The sequence below is a fragment of the Camelus dromedarius genome, chromosome 13, assembly GCF_036321535.1.
Source record: "Camelus dromedarius isolate mCamDro1 chromosome 13, mCamDro1.pat, whole genome shotgun sequence".
NCBI lineage: Eukaryota > Metazoa > Chordata > Mammalia > Artiodactyla > Camelidae > Camelus > Camelus dromedarius.
This window is the reverse complement of record NC_087448.1, coordinates 7,881,233-7,900,061: the sequence shown is the minus strand read 5'-3', so window position 1 is coordinate 7,900,061 and position 18,829 is coordinate 7,881,233. Positions and strand designations below refer to the sequence as shown.

Here is an 18,829-nt window from a genome sequence, read left to right as displayed (position 1 = left end):
TATCTAGCCTTTGTTTAAAGAAGCATTAAAACTTTGGAACATAAATCTTCAAATGTGTAGGATGCACACACACATTCACATAGATACACACGTACAGCATATGCTCCTCTCATTTGTCTTTGGAACAACAGGGCATTTAAAATAAATACAGCTGGGCACCGAGGATATAATGTGCCGGGCAAACATATACTCCTATTAACGTGAATATATTCTTCAGTGTTTCCTGCTGAGCCCACTCAGGAATGAAAAGCAAGCAATCCCCATCTCTCCCACAAAACACCCCACATGCCCTCCAAACAACCACCCCTAGCAACTGGATGTGGAGACAAGCGGAGATGAACAAAAGCCGCCGGGCTGCGGCTCCAGAGTGAGTTGCCTTCTCAGGCTCTGACATTTTAAAGGCAGCAACTGAAGGTCATGCTGGGCACTGGTTGTTTTTCAAAAGAGATGTATGGTAAGGCAACTATTCTAGTCATCTGCATGTAGTGTCTGCTTGTTTTGCCTCCTGCAATTCTTGAGTCCTTGAATTACAACTACCACGCTTTAGGGATATATGGCAAACCCCTAAATCGATTCGTTCTCCCTACTCTGCGCGCCCCCTCCTCTTCCCAAGATGTGACCCAGGGGCTTCACACTGACCGACGCTGCCCGCTAAGCAGCTTTCCGGGAAATCTCAACTGAACTAGCTCTCAGTTCACACACACCCTCCGCTCACTTCTCATACACCAGCCCCTGCTGAGCGCCAAGGCGGTAATCGCCACGTTTCGCCAAGGTCTGGGAGCCTAGGAGGTTTCCAGGAGACCTGGGAGGCCAAGTGAGGCCAGACCCAGAAATTCCTGACATCTCCAATCAGGCTGGAAGCAGCCAGCGAGACCCCAAGGTGCTGGGGGAGGCAGATTCCCCCCCCCCCAGCATTCTGGAGTCAGACTCTACGCCCCGGGGAAGCCAAGACCCTCAGAGTAGAAAGGAATTTTCTCTGGGAGTCAGCCTGCATGAGACTCGGGGAGCAAGAGGCAGCAGCGGGAGCCGGCCAACTTGCCGGCTCCTGGCGGGGTTGAGTTTTCAGTGGCTACAGGTTGCCTGAGAGCAGGTTCCCAGCTCCCGAGGGCGGAAGGCGCTCCGAGCGCTCAGAAGGGAGATTTGGGAAGGAGTGGGTGGAGGATTAGGACAGACGAGACGGAGAGAGGGAGGGGAGCCCGAAACGGCCCCAAGCAGCCGGGGAGACGGGAGAGATCCGAGGGCGCACCTCCCAACAGTGACCCACACAGACCTTGGCGCCGCAACCTGCGCTTCTTGAGGCCGAAGATGCGCACTTTGGAGAAGATATCCACCAGGTTGCCGTTGCAGAGCCCGCGGTTCTTGCTGGGGCTGCTCCGCCTCCTGCTGGCAGACGGCCGGTCCCAGTGCTGCTCCCGCGCCTGCCGCTTCTGGCGGATCAAGCCGCTGGCGATGGCCGCGGCCATGGTGGCCCCGGGACTGGGTCCGGAGGAGGGAGGGGACAGAGGGCAGGGAGCTGGGGGCACAGGAGAGGGAAGGGGCGGCGCAGGCGGCGGCTCGCCCTTGGGGAGGCGCAGTGGGGAGGCCCGAGGAGTTAGGCAGGGGGTTAGGGGGCCTCAGTCCCAACTAGGACCCATCGCCCTCCCTGCGGAGCGCAGGTCCAGGCGCGCAAATGCGCCCGGGTCGCGGCTGGGCGAGCGAGGGGAGCCCGAGGTCGTGTCCGCCGCCGCCGCCGCAGCCGCGTCGGGGCCGGGAGTGGGGCCGGAGCTGCGGGCGCCGCCGGTCACCGCGCGCCGCCGGAACCCTCTCGGGAGCCGCCACCGCCAGTCGCGCTGCCTTCCTGCCCTGCCCGCCTCCCGGACGGGAGGTAGAGCCGACTGCCTTCTTCCAGTGCACAGGATGGAGGGCAGGTCCCGGCCGGGTCTCGCGCGTCGGTCCGTCCAGGACGCGCTGGGCAGGACTCAGCGTCTGACTCGAGCTGCCCCCCGGCCAGTGCCACCGCCGCCGCCCACTCTTGGATTCTGCCGGTGATTGTCAAGTGCTTTGGAAATCAGCATCTGGAGAGAGCAATCTTCTCCCTGGAGATCTCTAATCAAAGCGCTTCGTTCCCACCCCACTACACTCCGCTCCTGTCCACCTCCTATGCCAGTCTTCAGAAAGAAAGGAAAATGTATATATAACAACGACTTTTAAAAATATTAATAATATAAAAGAAAGCTCAAATGCATGGCAGGGGGTGGGGTGCTAAGTGGCTGAGCCAAAGCAGGTGGATCTGAAGGAATTATCAGTGCGCTTTTTCTTGGATGAAACTAGCAGTTTTCCGAGGCTTCCGAGGCTTAGCTAGGGCTTCTGGATCTTAACGTGCCTCCTGGTCCACAGAAACTCTCAGCTGCGGTTGGAACACGAGGTGGTTTCCGCCCTCCCCTCTAATCCCTTCAGCACTCGAGCCTCTCCACCCCGGGAAGGAGGAGGGGAAAGGAGGGAGGCTGGGAGGGAGGAGAGTGTGTCCTGAGGAGGGAGGCGCCTCCGCTCCTTACCTAGTCCACCCAAACTTGCCGGACTCTCCTTTCTGCCGTCAGGAAGGGTAGGCTTGTCATTTGGAAACCGCAGCAGAGCAAGAAAGAAGCAGGGAGGAGGGGAAGGTGAGGAGAAGCGGTAAGGTGGTGCGGAAAGACCCCCTTCCCAAATTTGCTCGCTAGCACTTGGAGGAAGAGATGGCAGCGGCTGTAGCTGCTACAGAACAGCAGCAGGAACGGAATACTGAAGAAGTCAGCACAGAATACTAAGGGCGGGGAGGGTGTCACAGTATTCCAGTGACAACAGAAAGCAGCCAGACTGAGGGACATTTCAATTTGAGCTGCCGTCTGTGGCGTCCCCTGGTAGAGAGTCAGGGGGAAAATCCTATGAACTGTCTGAAAGGCATATCAACAGCTGCTGCCTCCTCTCCTCGATTTCCTGTCTGTGTCCTGACAGCGGTCTGTCTTGGATAACTGAAAACATGAAGGTCCAGGAGGAGGGGGGCAAGTGGAGGACGCCCAGGAAAGGAGATTGGGAGAGAAACACTTTATGCTTGGATGAACACAGATCCATGGTTTCTAGGATACACTCGGAGTGACAAAACCAAGTGTAGCTTTTGCTCCTGTGGCTTCTTATCTTTTCCTCTTCCCTTTAAGCTGTTTTGCTTATCATTCCAGAAAGGTCAAGAAAAGAAATGCAAAAACTAGACTCCTCACAATCCAGTGTGAAGAACAGAGGAAAGAAAACTCATTAGGTAATCAAGACTTGTACCCATCACTTCCCTGATGACTGCTGGAAAGAGGGGAGGCACATTTCCGAAAGCAGCGCTGGAAGCAGTTCTGAACCAACACACACTTTCTCTTTGTCTCAGGAATAGGCGGTAAAGTACTACACAGACTTGCAACCAGTGAAGTGGGAGAAGTTCAGCCAAGGGCTGATTACAGGGAGGCTAGACACCTTCTGCTCTACAGAACTCATCCACAATCTCTCCATGGAAGCAATTACTGCTCAGTTGTTATTCATCGTATTTACTCAATATTTACTAACAAGTGTCTTTTGGGGAAAAGGATTTAATCTAAAGGGAGTGTGTAGTTTTGGTTCCAATGCAGATATCATTGGCTTTAATATACTATTTAACATTAAAGAACATACTCGGTTATTTAAGCTTATTTTCCCCGCCTTACTATGTTATACCTACATTACCGACAATGAAATCTGTTATCTACATATAAGTTAACCATGATTACTAAAAGGGATATGCATGAGTAATTTTTTCCAGAAACTTGTAATCCTTAATCACCCATGAGATTACAAAAGGTGAAGAAAAGGGGCATGCTAACTATTTTTCTCCATGTCTACCTTTTTTTTCTGTTTCACAGGCCTTTGTTTTTACAGTTTTACTAGGTGTGCATGTATTTTGTGTTGCCAAGCCCCTGCTTAAAAAGGGAAGGCCATCTGCAGAGATGGCTGCATTTAATAAAAGGCTATTAAAGTGTGTCTTTTTTCAAAAATTCACTGAAATAAGTCATACTGAACAGAACGAGTAGCTACTTCTGCCTTCCATTATTGAAGCGAGGTCATCTAGACATTTCAGACGTTATAGACTTGGAATTTTAAAATGACTTTACAATTAAAGCAAACATATTTACCTAAAGCTAGTAATGGGTTTTACAAAGAAGCAAAATGTTAAGTATAGTGACCTCTTAAATCTAGTACAACTGCCCCAAACAACATAACCTTGTTTGCTTTGAAGATTTTTTTTAATCTTTATGATATATGTGTATAGTATAATAATTTGAAAATAATGAGATTAAGCTTCTTGTTATTATAGCTGTGTTAATTATTTTCCTTCCAGGCATTTTCGCATAATTCAGTCTTCCCCCCAGTTCCTTGGATTCTGTAACCCAAGGGGAGGTCGGGTTTTGGGCTCCTTCAGGCCCCTCCCCTCAACGCTCAGCAACCTCTAGACGCGGCTGAGATTCAGCACCGCGGACAGGGATCCTGCCCCAGCCTTCGCGCTCAGAGAGGAAGCAAGTTCCCCAGAGCGTGCGAGCGCTGGCTGAGGGGCTCTAACAGTCTCCTCCGTTAAAAAGCAGCTTTCCACATTTTCTCCCCGCAAGGCGGGAAGGAAATTAATCTCCACAGCTTCCACTGGCATTAATAGCACACCTTGGAGCACAAAGCCTTTTCAGCTTTCTGATAATCGAGAAATACTCTTTCTTTCCTGATGCATTCCGACCCCGGGCGCGGAGCCTGGAACAGCGGACTCCTCGGTCTTAGGGCGTCTGCTCCGACCGTGAATTTCACAAGCTTTAAACGGTTGTTCCTATTTTATGAGGTTTTCTGTTTAAGGAAGTGTGGGGTGGGGGCAGCATCGGGACAATCAGGGTCTTTTTGCTTAATCCCTGCGTTTTCCTTTTACCTCCCCAAAACGCTGTTTAGTTGTTTACAGATAGAGGTAAGCGAAAGAAAACGCAAGAGAGCCATCTGCTGTCTTAAGCTGTGATAAAAGGGTGTTCAAAATCAGGGTGAAAACCTGTTCAGAGCGGGTGAACACAAATTCATACCTTACTATAATTCAGAAAATAATTTCACACTTATGAGAACCTCCTCGGTGTTGTTAATTTCACCTTCGACTTTATAAAAACAAACAATAAAGTACTGCCCAGGTAGAGAGGCCCCTGACCGACCTGTCAGCTCTGATCTCAGGCAGCCTCCGTTCAGTCTTGACTCTGCTACTTCCTGGCTGTATAATGACCTCCAGGGAGTTGCTTTAGTCTCCCTCAGCCTCAATTTCCTCTTCCCTAAAATTGGGATGATAATAGAATCTCCTTTTCAATTCTTGTGAGATTTAATTTTGTAAATTAATCTAAAGATCCTTGCACGGTGTCTATCACATCCTCAGTGCTCAAAAATGACTCCTATTATTATCATTATCTTCCAGATCACTCATTCGATTCCAATTTCTATGTTTTTTCAATATCAAAATACATGTATTCCCATCCATATTTCCTCACTGCCTAAGTAGGTACATGAAAAGATTTAAGATAATCGGACATGTAAAAATTATTTTAAGTCTTGGCAAAAGAAGTCCAAGATCAAACCGTTGTTCACAATTGACTACATTTGTGAACTTAGCTCTGTAAGCCTATTCCTTGACTCACTGAATAGCGATAATAAAAAAAAATCTCTCTCCCTTACAGAGATTAATATGTGTGCCTATGAGAAAACAGTTCTAAAACTGTAAAGTGCCACACAAGTTCATTGGAAGCTGATTATTCGACTACTTCCCTGTGCTTGCACGTCTCCAGAGGAAGCCATGCCCCCTGTGGCCCCTCTACTTTCCAAATACTGTTCTTTCCGCCTAGAACATTTTTATTGCCTCTTGCCTACACTCTCCTTGGTAATATAAAACAGTGGCTAAAATCATAGTTGGAGTAAAGCAAACAGGCTTGACTGTGTGTCCTTGAGCAATTCATCTAAACCTGTCTAAATTTCAATTTCCTCTTCTGTAAAATGGTCATAAGAAATCAGTAAGGTTATTATGAGGATTAAATGAGAACATGTATATAAGACACTTAGAGCAGTGCCTTCGAGATAGTGCAAATTCAATAAATGATGACTACTGGTAATCACTTAACTCACCACTCAGGTCTTCATTTTTTCAATAAACAAGTCCTACACTGACATTTATGTGAAGATATCTAATAGGCATCTCAGGCTTAACAGGGCCAAGATTAAATCCTCATTCTCCTTTCTCAAACTTGTTTTCTAATCTCCCCCATCTCTGGAATGACATCTTCATTCTTCTTGTTCCTCAGGCCCAAAACTTTGGCATTGTATCAACCTCATTTCTTTTTTTAATACCTCGTATGTTATCCCTCAGCAAAACACATTCACTCTATCTTCAAAATGCACAAAAAATATGATCACTTCCCACTATCTACACTGCTACCTACCGTCATTATCTTTTGGGTTATTATAACAGCAACCTGGCTGTTCCCTTGGGATCCACCATTACTTTTCTTTGAAATGCCCTCAATACTGTGACTAAAGTGCTATCATATATAAAGAGTTTATATAAAGAGTTATCTTATGCCCCTATTCAAAATCCTACACGTCACTAGAAACCAAAGTCCTCATGGTGCCTACAATGTCCCATATAATTTATATCCCGCATCTACCTTCATTTGTTATCTGACACCATCTTCTCTCTCTTCATTCGCCAGTTTCTGTTCTTCAAACCACCTAGGATGCTGCGATGGTAGGATTTTCTTTTATGCTTGCTCTTCCATCTAACTCTCTCACCTCCTTGAAAACCTTTTCTCACTAGTTATCATCTCAGCTGAGATCTTTTCTTTTAAATCTAATTAAAATATTAAAGCCTCTAAACACAGTCAATCCCTTCTTCTTTGCTTGCTTTCTGGTTCTACACAGCTTTTTTACAACCTTAAAAATTCTATGTATTTTTATATGCATATTGTAATGTGTTTCATCTAAGAGGGAATCTATTTTGTCTCATTTGTCTGCTGCTACATATCCAGTGCTTAAAGTGGGACAAGAGTAGGTACTTAATAAACATTTGTTTATTGAAAGGATTAAGAGGTCAAATATATACACAGTCAAACAGTTAATAGAGAATAAGAGGAACAGAAAATTTTGCTTAGCCCAGTCTCTCAAGGATGAATTACCCCATGGTGCTTGATCTCTTTAAGCACCAAGAAATCTATAATTCTATTTGGAATACACACAATCTCAACCCCACAAATAGGATATACAAAGAGGTTTTTAGACTTTACTTGATGACTTCGGCTTACACAACATGACAGTTCTGAGTTCTGAATTCCAACAGTGACACTTGGGGCTTACTGAAGGATCCGAGATTGATTCCATGTGGATTAGACAGGACTATACTACTGATCTTTGTGATTCACCCCAACGCCACACAGACACCCTGTTTTCTCCCTCACTTCCAGGTTGCCAATTGACAATATGCCCCTTTTCAAATTTGTTACATCGAATCAATCACTGGAAACTAGATAAGCATGTTTTTTAGAATCATCTATAAATATGAAAGTAAATGAAGTCTAAGGGAGGACAGGGTGTAATCAAGAAACAGCCTCACTGATACTGCTTTCATTATTAAAAGAGACTTTTCCCCTTTGCCTTCTGAGTTTTTGTTATATTCTAGGTTATTTTGTTGAATAAGTTGCTTAAGTTCCAAATAGATAAGTTTTAATACGGTTTACTAAAAACAAGTACATTATTACAACTTCAAACTAACAAAAAAAATCTAAAGAACACATTTTGTGACATTGGTGTCTATGTTAAATGCTAACACTTCTTATTTTCACAACGTAACAATCTGCCCCTTTTTACTTATGCCATTGCCACAGCCATTATTTCAATGTAACCAAATTCATCATATCTAAGAAACGGTTTACTTTAAGATGCATGATTTAGGCACAAAAGGAAAGACAGCATTTCATTAAATTGCGCCATATCATAGGTAACAAGATCTATACCAATATTAGAGATGCTTATACCAAAAAAATCATTTGCATCTTAGAATCAATGAAATATGGTATAATGGGACTATGTATGTCTGTAAATGGGAGTTGTGCCCTTAATAACCCTGTCATGCTCTGTATTTTGCTAGACATCATACAACTTTTGGTTATAACAGATTTTAAGTGCTTCAGTGAACCTATGCTCTGAAACGTCTTTAGTTTCATTGTTACTGTTGTTGTTGTTTTAATTCTATTATCTCTGGTCGGTCTGAACTGGAAGGATAAATAGGAAACAAATATTCCTCAAATGTTTCCTGCATACTTATTTGATCATCTCTACACAATTAGCCACTTACTCTATTTTGTCACATGGTCCTCCTTTGTGAGTCAATCACCTTTGAACAGTTAAACAATTAAGGACAAAATATGAGGGCCCCAAATTTTTCATAAATAAATTACCATTTATCAATTTGGGGCGAGCTTGAGTAGGGTTAAAAAGGACATATTAGCATTTATGTTTTTACTCTTTGTTCTGGATTAAATGGGTTCTATTTGTAAATGTGTGTGATAATTCTGGGAATTTAGTCAATATTGATGACCCTTTTCACTTTTTACTTATTTGGAAGAACATCAAAAGTAATGTTAAGATGCATGTGGGGCAAATTTTCAAGTAGTTAATTAAGATTGAAAGCCTATCCACTCATTACAATCCAAATTCAAAATCTTATTTTATTTTTTTCTGTGATAGTATGACTGACCTTTATTTTAGATTCAAAGGATAATTTAAATGAATGTTTAAGTGTTTGAAATTAGATTTTTAAGAAGTAATTGATTGGATTAATGTTATAATAATCTTGTTGATTAATTTTGCTGGATATATTTATTTCTAGTAGGCAACAAATTTCCATCTATTAAAAAAAACCTGGAAGGAATTTTATTGTTGCTTAATATTTTCATTCAATAAAGAAAAATTGGAAACTATTGGTACCAAAAACTTGTGAACATTCTTCCCTATAGAAACAATACCAGATTGATAGGAGCAGATGGCTTAGCTTTACAAATCTAGTGTATTTTTAAAATTTGCCTAATATGTTGGAAAAATACTCTCAGTGACTTCCAACCTTCTATATTAAAATTAACCCCAAATGTGCATAGAATTCATTTCAGAGCTGTGAGAATTGACTTACTTTCCTTACTCTATGTGAGTAGTGGGAGATGATAATAACATCAATTTAATGACATATCAGTGAATTGGGTTTTTTAAAAGACTATTGAATAATTTAACAGAAAAAATATTATTCAATTTCCCCCCAAAATGAGAAATTAGCTTTTATTTATACTCTCAGTGCAAAGATTCTGTCTGCACATATGATACAATCTTTTCTGTATTTAACACTGTAACCAATGTGTTTTCAATGATTGTTAGAACGGTCACTTCCATAACAGTTAAAGGTTCTAGGTTAATTATACGTTTTGTATTTAGTGTTTATGGGCTAATCACACATAGAAACATATGCGCCTGTTACACACGTGCACACACATACACACGTGCATTGCCGAAACACACAACTGAATTCCTAACTCTAGTGAAGATAATTGTGAAGCATTAGTGATTTCCAAAGAAAAGTGATTTGCAAACTCCCAATTCAAGAACCTTAGAAAACTATTCTCATTACAGCCTTAGGATTGTAGGCATTATCTACCTAAATTCACTTTTGAAATTTTTCTCAGTAACAGTTAAGTGGAAATTAGGAATAAATTAGAGGATAAATTTTAGTCATAAGTCTTTCAACATAAACTGAGACTATGCGCCTCTCAATTTATAAAATCCTGAAATAGTATCAAGCGGACCACAAAGCCCTTTTACACATACTGGAGTGGGTGTCATGATCTCCATTTAAGAGAAACGTTAAGCACTAGAGATGTTACGTGATTCCTATGTTTACATTGCTAAACGGTGGAAAAAACAGATCTTAAGCACACCTTTCTTCTACCCAACTGTGAGGGAGGGGAGGGAAGCAATGTGTTTCATGTGAAAGTAATTTCCAAAGTGCAATGCACTTAAGAAATGTTATTCTTATAAATCAAAGCCATATTCCTTAACCCAGTCTTACTTTGTATATGAGAGCTGAAAAATTATACCCTAAAATTAATCCCTGAGTCCTCAGTAACCTGCAATGTAAGTTTCCTATTGCTTATGTGACATTTTATCACACACTTAGTTGCTTAAAACAGCACATTTATTCTCTCACAGTTCTGGAGGCAAGACATCCCAAGCCAGTCTCATCGGGTTTTAGTCAAGATACCAGCAGAGCTGGTTCCTTGTGCAAATGCTGGGGAAGGTATCTGCTTGTTTTCTCTCTTCTAGAGGCCAGCTTCATGTCGTGGCTCATGGTCCTTTCCTTGTATCATTCCAGCCTCTTGCTTTTCTTGTCACATTGACCACTACCGATTCTGACTGCCCACCCTCCTCTTCTAAGGGCGCTAGTAATTATACTGATCTCACCCAGATAATCCAGGGTAATCTCCCCAGCTCAAGATCTTTAATCACATCTGCCCAGTCTCTTCCACCGTGTAAACATATTCACCACTGCAGGACTAGGGATTCGGACTTGGGCATCTTTGCGGGGGATGTTGTTCATTCTACCATACCTACCCTATAGCTAAAGGACAGGGAAACAGAGCCCTGCCTCGCACCTGATAGCCATGCACCCAACTCCATGACCATGGACAGGATAACTGCTCCAGATTGCCAGTTTTTAAATTAAAGTACTGTTTCCTGCAAATACAGTTTTTATTAACCCCAGCTGTTTACTTGATTGACTCTACCTACTGCCTACTTCTGCACCCCTGTTGCTTTACTCCCTGCTCAGAATGATGTCTTATTATTGGCTGGGCCTCTCTGATAGCACCTGCTTACCTGAATTTCTTATGACTTTAATTATTTCATCTGTCAGGAAAAAAAAAATGTACAGCAATTCTCAGAAGTTGTGGAAACAGAGCCATTTTGTTCCCCTGTGGGTTTGTGAGGATGCATTTTCTGAGTCTCGCATAAATCCATAAAGAATTTAATTTCTTGAGTTTATGGCATGACTTTCATGAGATTTAGAGCCATAGAATCAAGCTGAATAAAACTAAAGCTCGACATGTGATGTTCTACAAGATGAGATTTAGGGCCTGAGGCGATCACCAAATGAAGGAAATAGATTCAGAAAGTCTTTTTCCCCATTCCACTTTCATTTTTGTGTAGCTGTAGGGGAAGTAGATAATTGCTGTTTCCTTTTAGAAATTTAGACTAGCTCCTTAGGTAAGAATTCACCTTCCCTGTAGATTTGACACTGACTACAAATGAAAGATATCATCCAAGCCAAAGATTTTTATTTATTTATTCATTTATATTTTTTTAAGGAATCAGAAATATTTTTCACTGAATTTTATGTGGTTAGAGGAGGAGGAATCTCAGAAAAAGTATAATTTCAGACAGAATGTCATGGAGCATTTTAAATAAACAAATTCTGTTGTCCTGGTCTCTAAATGTCTCTTTGCTCACTCCATCGCCCTATTTTCCCTTTTTATGTTGTCACTCACTGTATCTTCCTCTGAGTCCCTACAGAGATTTGAAACTGATTTCCAGAGATGAGAGTACCCAACAGTTGCAAGAAGTCTCTGGCTATGAGTCAAGAAGAGCAGCTATTCTGCGTTGCAGGCAAATATCTATAATTTGAAACACTGAGCTGTATCAGTAAATGGACCTCTTGTAACTGGTGCCGTCACCTAGGCTAAGGGGGAGACAGCTCTGGCCATGCTCACAGACCTGTGTGCATCTCCCCATAAAATGGGCTTACTGATCCTTTCCAGAGATTTGGTTCTAGCACGACAAATCTCAGATTAGTTTATGTCAGGGATTTTTGACTACAAACAGGAGACAGCAATTTAACATGTCTTTAGACTGTGAAGTTTCGATTTTAGCCTTTGGTGCCCTGCTACAAGGGTCAGAGCAGGTACTCAAGTGCTGCTTTCTACTTTTCAGGTCACTTAGGCAGAGGTAAACCAGGTGTCCTAATTCCCAGACCTTTGTTGTAGCTTCTTTATGCGCCCTGTGAACAGGTATTGTACCCTCCATCTCAGTAAATTCGGGCCCAGAGACTCCCAGCTTCTCAAGCTGTCAGAGAGGCGAGGATCTCTTTGCCCCCCAGACACTCCCAGCCACCTAAGTGCAGTGCTCCAGACCTCAGGGGCTCGACCTCCCAGGGCCTGGCTCATGGCAACACTTCCTAGGTACTCAATCAGTGGTTGCGGAAGGAAGGAAGAGAATAAGAAAGGAAGACCCTTGAGTTCCGGACTTCCATCCAGTCTCTTTAATTCTCCACCCAACAGTAGAACCTACCTGCTCTTGCATCCCATTCTCCAGCCCCACCCCTTTCCCATCCCAGATAACACTGTAACTCTTCACAGAACTTGAAAAAACAAAACAAAACAAAACAAAACAATACCTTATCTGAAAGAAGCTATTCTTACTCTTGAAGCATCAAAAGAGGTCCAAGGGGCAGAGGTTTGTGGAGGTCTCTGGATGCCCCGTTTTTTGCTAATCTCAATAAATGGGGAAAATCACTAATACTTATACTAGTGATTAATACTCTGATGTGCATCAGAATCATATTTTATTGCTCAATTCCCATCATTTATGGATTTAAACTGAAATCTTAATTTGTTGTATTATATCATTATTCCCTATCTTTAGAAGTTCGAACAAGAAGTAATCTTAGAAATGATCTAATCTAATAAAGTGCATTTTGCTGATCAATAAATTCAACCCCAAGGAGGTTAATTAATTTACTTAAGTTAATTAGTTAGTTAGTTAATAAGCTACTGGAGGCAGTTCCAGGGCTGGATTTCAAGTCTCCTGATGCGATGTGCAAGGACTTCTGCATCACACTTCTCTACCTCTTAGAAGAGCTTGGCTACGCTGGACAGGAATACCCATTATACTGTCCCCAGACAATTCTGGAACACAACTATTCTCTCTCTTTTCTTGTTAAGTGCAGCCCATTATTTTGTTCTATGTAGATATACATATTACTCTCAAATAACCTGTAACTGTTTCAATAAGATCATTCTAAAAAACAAACAAGCAAAAACACCAAACAAAACAGGAATGTCTTTTTCCCTGAAGAATCAAGGTTACAATCTTTAAGACAACCTTCAATATAGCTTTCTAGGATATCAGTAACATAACTCAGGGTTGAGAGTATTTACAAGGTCTGGTGTCATAAAGAACAAAGTTAATTTCCTGCAATAAAGTATCACTCTTTTTATGGCCATTGTATCCCCATATACTGGTATTAATGCTGTACTGGTAAACACAGAAATGCATCTCTGTCACTGGGATACCTGTTCTCATGATGCCTTCTCTGTGTGGTTACACAATCATTCAGTCATTTCTTTTTACCTTACGGGTCTCAGTCACTTGCTAAGTTTTTGCCATCAACCGTCCTGCCTAGTTGGTATCAACAATCCAGTTTCATCTTCACAGAGGTAAATTATTTTATACTGCAACAGTCCTTGCTAATTCAGTCTAGATTAAAACACACACACACAAACACACACACAAGCAGAGTTAAATAAATATTGCTAAACCCTCTGGGTCTGTCAAGGAAATAAAAATAACTTCTCTACTCAGAGTTCCGGAGACTGGTTGCTCACCTGCCTCCTCCTCAGAAAACAAAGTGCTTTAATGGAAGACAGGCTGGCCCTTGCCCTTATTTTGAGCCCATTAGAAAAGAAACACATTGTCATTTTTATCATTTTAAAAAGGAAGTCATAAATACATAAAATAGGCAATATCCTCACAGAATTTCATGGGGACGGTTCTGGGGAAACTTTGGTTCCTGAGTATCCTGTAGCTACCAGCTGAGCTGAAGCAGGCTACAGGCAACTTTTCTAAAATGAAGGGTTTTCTTGTTTGTTTTTAAATAAATAATGAAGTTATTTGTCAATCAATTTCTAGGAATAAAAAGAACTCAACTCAGCTTTTAAAATGATGATAAAAAATATATAAAATATCACCAATGTTATTAATGGTAATTTATTCATTTCCATGGTATGATCAATTAGGAGAGATGGAGATGGATAGAGTGAAAATTAAGTCTAAAAAAGATTTTTTTTAAAAAAAGGAAGAAGAAATACAAGTGAGAAAACAGAGCTTCAGAGTGTTACTGTAGCTGGCTGGCTGTTCCATCTTTCCCTCTGCTTCTATGGTCCACCTCCCCTAAACTGACCTCAAAATCATTTGACTGGAGTTTTCTCTTCCCTCTAAATTTGGCCCCTATGATAAACACTGAGGAAAAAATGTTTTGACTAAAATTTTACAGCCTGATTCTAGGGAATTCTTAAATGCCTTCTTTTTTTTTATTAATTTACTATAATTAAAAAAAAAAGAAGCATAGCAAATGTGGGTAAGGGCAACCCCCCACTGGTCATAGAGCAAGTGCTTTAATAGCAATAAATAAGAAATTGACTAATATAAGATTTTCAGATTGTTTTTGTGAATATGTTTGTTGGATTAGATTGAATTAATGTTACTAATTATATTGGCTTCTTCATCTAATTAGTTTGTGATTCTAATTTCACATATTATTCTAATTTTCAATTTAAATAACTGAATATTAGTCTATGTATTATTATTGCTTTTATGTACATGAATATGCATGCTAGCATATTACACACATAACACTTTTTCAGCTTTTACCACTATGACTCAGCATAGAGAATGCATTTTAATTTCACAAGTAATTTACCTTGGATTGTAACTGTTGGCAGAGCATGAAACTATAAACTTCCATATCCGACTTGCTTAATATGCTCAAGTGATGACTTTTCTAGTAGCAAAGGGAACGTAAGACATTTTCAGGACTTGCTAGTTTCAACATTTTAATTTGCTTCATCACCAAGGTAAGGAAGTAGGCCTTGAATAAATCAGTGATTCACAAGACAGGAGCCTTGATTTGATAAATAAATGTGGTTGATGCAACATTGGAAAGCAGTCTCCAAGCTGCAGTGGTACGTGATGGCAGGTGGTTCTTCAAAACACAACATAAGTAAACAACCTACGTGTCCATCAGTAGGAGAATGGAAACAAACTGGAATAGAACAAACAACAACAGCAAATCACTGACACAAGTGACCCGAGCCGCAGCCCTGTGCAACTGCGGCTGATGGAGGTCGTCTGGAAGGCCACCGCGCCCCACTGTCTGCACCATCGTCTCCATTAAAGACGCTCTGACAGTGGTAAGATTGGGGAGATATCATGTCCTCCTGTGGCTGGCTGTAGGGTGGTTGGGTGGCCCCACAGTCCAGACTGCGACAAGGGAGACTCAGTTCTAGGTTTTGTTTTAGAATCAGGGAGATACCAAAGGACATTATGGAGCTATAGGTACATTGAAGTCAAAGAGAAGAAAGAGAAAGAAAAGAAAAGGCAATTATTCCCAAGAGCCCATTTCAATACAACATTTCCTGCCAAAGTTGAAATGATAACGGAAGTTCATCACTTTCTACAATTAGTCTTGAGCAAATTGCACCTGAGTTGATAGGAGACCAGTATCTTCCTTTCAGCCCCTTCAGAGCACATCTAGCAGCTAGTTGATCCCCTGACACCCACTGCTGAGTGCTCACTAATGAGGCAACAACCCTACCAGCAGAACTGCCCAGTGCTTCTTGGTCCTGATACCCAAGTTGCCCCCAACCTCAACCGCAACACACACGTGCACACAAAACCCAAAAGACATACAGATGTCTCTCCAGCAAACTGTCTCTTCCCCAACAGGGCTTCTAAATTGTCATTTATCCACTGTGACTAGTTAATCTGAAAAGGCATTATATGTATTCCCTTTTCCTGCTCAGGTAAGATGTTTTAATTCTTAATAAAAGATTTTTAAACAGCGTGTAATCTCAAAAAATAAGATTTTGGTAGCATGCAGCAGGTCAATAAAAGGGGAGATTTTGGAAGCTGGATGGTGATGGTGGAAAGGGCATTCCATGGCCTTGAACATCTGGCATAAACTAACATGTACTGAGTGCCAGGCTCAGCAGCAGACCCTGAACGTGCGCTATCTGTCTTCACCTTGGAGACAGCCTTACAAAGGAGAGAGCGCCACTCCCTGGTTGGGGAAGCAGGTGTGCTGCAGGGTCACGGCATCTGAGTCTCCTGAGACCAGATCAAAGTTGCTCCTTGGTGCCCGACCATGAAGGTTATGATCATATACGTAGTAAAGGAATGGAAAGAACTTCAAGGTGCTTGCAAGGTCACTTCTAGGAGCAATCGACCGACGAGAGCTGGGTTTTGAGGGACGCACTAACCTGCCACTTGCCCCGAGAGGCCCTGAAGGGGATGGTTCAGGCCCCGTCCCGTTCCCAGACACAGTGCTGAGTAGGACAGTCACCACAATTCCCAGAACCCAAGTCAGGGACACAGTCCCCGGGATCATCTTTCTCAATGTGAGAGGCAGACCGTGTGGATGGCACTGTTGGCATTTCAGCTGGTTGTGGAAATCACAGGATCAAACGTTTTAATTAGTGTCTGACCCAAAAGATCCAGACTCTAGCACCGCCATGTCAGAGCGGCATGAGAAGCCTGTCCTCAGGGAGCTCAGCTGCTCTCTTCCTAGAGTTCTCCTGTCTTCTAGTCCCTGCTTTCCAGAGCAAAGTGAGTCATGCTGTTTGTTCACCACGTCTCCCGAGTACGTAGGATGTGCAGGAGACTGCTGATGATATTTGTTGGAAGAATAAGTTAAATGAGTGATTGAAAGAATAAGAGAATACTCCCAGAACACTTAATTGACATAGTTGCTACAAAGCCTTAATTTGCTTTCCCTGAGATGTTTGCAAATGCGTGCTCTTTTTCTAGACAGGAACATTAGTGAGTGTGTGTGAGTAAACAGGCCCAGAAAGGGCAGTTAAAGTAGGGGGATGGGGGTCCCTGGAACACCAGCAGAGCGAAGACTGTCTTACACAACTGGAAATACACACGAACTCCCCTTGCGTGAAAGGATGGCACTTAAATTTGTCACAGCACCTCCAAGCTTTCCTCCACCCGAAATGACATTTGAGAAGATTTGAGACCCACTGTCACTGTGGGCAAAGTTCTCCGTTTGTATCTATCTCCTGGCACAAATTAGTGGAACCAACTGAAGATACAGAATATGTTAGAATAGTTCCTCACTCACATGACATTAACGTGCAGGCTCTTCGCTATGGGCTGAATTGTACTCCCCCAAATTCGTAAGCTGAAGCCCCAACAACCAGTATCTCAGGACATGAATGATTTGGAGACAGAGCCTTTTCAGAGGTGATTAAGTTAAAATGAGGCCCTTAGTTGGGCCCTAATCCCATGTGGCTGCTGTCCTTATAAAAATAGAAAATTTGGACACACAGAGAGACCCCAGGGTTGTGTGCACAGAGGAAAGGCCAGGTGAGGACACAGCTAGAAGGTGGTCATTTCCAAGCCAAGGAGAGAGGCCTCAGAAGACGCCAAGCCTGACACCGTCCTGATGTTGGATTCCCGGCCCCTAGAGCTGTGAGAAGACACATTTCTTTAGTTTAAGCCACCTGGCCTGTGGTACTTTGCTGTGGAAGACCTGGGAAATGAACACACTATATGAAAATAAACTCACTCTTCTCTTAAAAGGAAAAGCTCTGAAGTCAAGCAGGCCTGGCCCTCACACATGTGACACTCTCTAGACCAGCCATTCCTCTATTAGGCTTTCCAACAAGTCCCTCTGGGGCCAGGCCAGTCACCTGTTCCGCCAGCAAAGGTACTGCTTGTTGACTTCCGTGGGGGTAAGAACAGACAATTCGCCAAGTTTTCATTTGTGACTTCACAGTCTGGCCTTGGAAACGCAATCCATTTGTGCATACAAAGCACCATCTCCAGGCAGCTAGGGACCACTTTTAGCCATTGGCTGAGCGCACAGCAGTGACATTCACCGGCATAGAGAGATGCCCATCACGTCTGTTCACCAGGAACGGCTTTTCTTAATCAAGCAGTGTTAAAATTAATTATGATGAACATCTGGCGAAGAACGTCTTCATGAAATTCATGTTTACAATGACTCCCTCTGCTCTTATCTCCTGGGTTCACATTGGATGTGAACATGGGAAGAATATTCATTTAGTTCCTAATAAAAATGGCTTCTGAAATAACATCATGCTATTCCCCCAATAAAATCCAGGCCAGAAAGAAGAAAATCTCATTCAAATAAAGCTGGTATTTATTTTTTCATTTTATCTGTTAATAAGAATTAGGTAACTGATTTTCCTTTTCAATTTGTCCCCTTGGAATCTCAAAGCTAAATGTTTTCTTTAAACATAATTGCTGTCCTCAGCCTAGATTTCTGGTAGGTCTTCCTCTCTCATCACTGTATTTTATTTGATATTCAGTCGTTAAACTAACAAATATGCCAAACTATGTTTTATTTTTGGCCATAAACTTCTTCAAATCCTTTTCTAGAATTGGATGGGACAGAAATAATAAATAAGAATTGTCCTTCTGAGAAAAAGGAATACCTTTCCAGGAGCCAGTGGCTCTCCACGGGGAAGATTTTGCCCCCCTAGGGCATGTGTGGCAAAGTCTGGAGACACTTTTAGCTGTCACAAATCAGAATGATGGTGCTTTGAGCATCTAATGGGTAGAGGCCAGGAGTGCTGCTAAACATCGTACATTACGTCCCACAACAAGAAGTTACCCACCAAAAATGTCAACAGAGCCAAGGCTGAGCAAGCTTGCCTTAGAGCTGGCACGTGTACAGCAT

At 42.4% G+C, this 18,829-nt stretch overlaps 1 protein-coding gene across 3 annotated transcripts in view; it reads right to left on the bottom strand.

Annotated features, from left to right (window-relative positions):
* FGF14 (fibroblast growth factor 14) overlaps window positions 1-18,829 on the bottom strand; it is a 534,248-nt gene that overhangs the window by 148,995 nt on the left and 366,424 nt on the right. The window contains exon 1 of one of the 3 annotated variants that reach the window (XM_010986048.3): window positions 1,271-2,504. The exons of the other annotated variants lie outside the window; for them this stretch is intronic. Within the exon in view, the coding sequence (XP_010984350.3) occupies window positions 1,271-1,463 (193 nt within the window). The 5' untranslated portion in view covers window positions 1,464-2,504. Of the gene's footprint in view, window positions 1-1,270; window positions 2,505-18,829 lie in introns of those variants that run through there. 3 annotated transcript variants of the gene reach the window in all.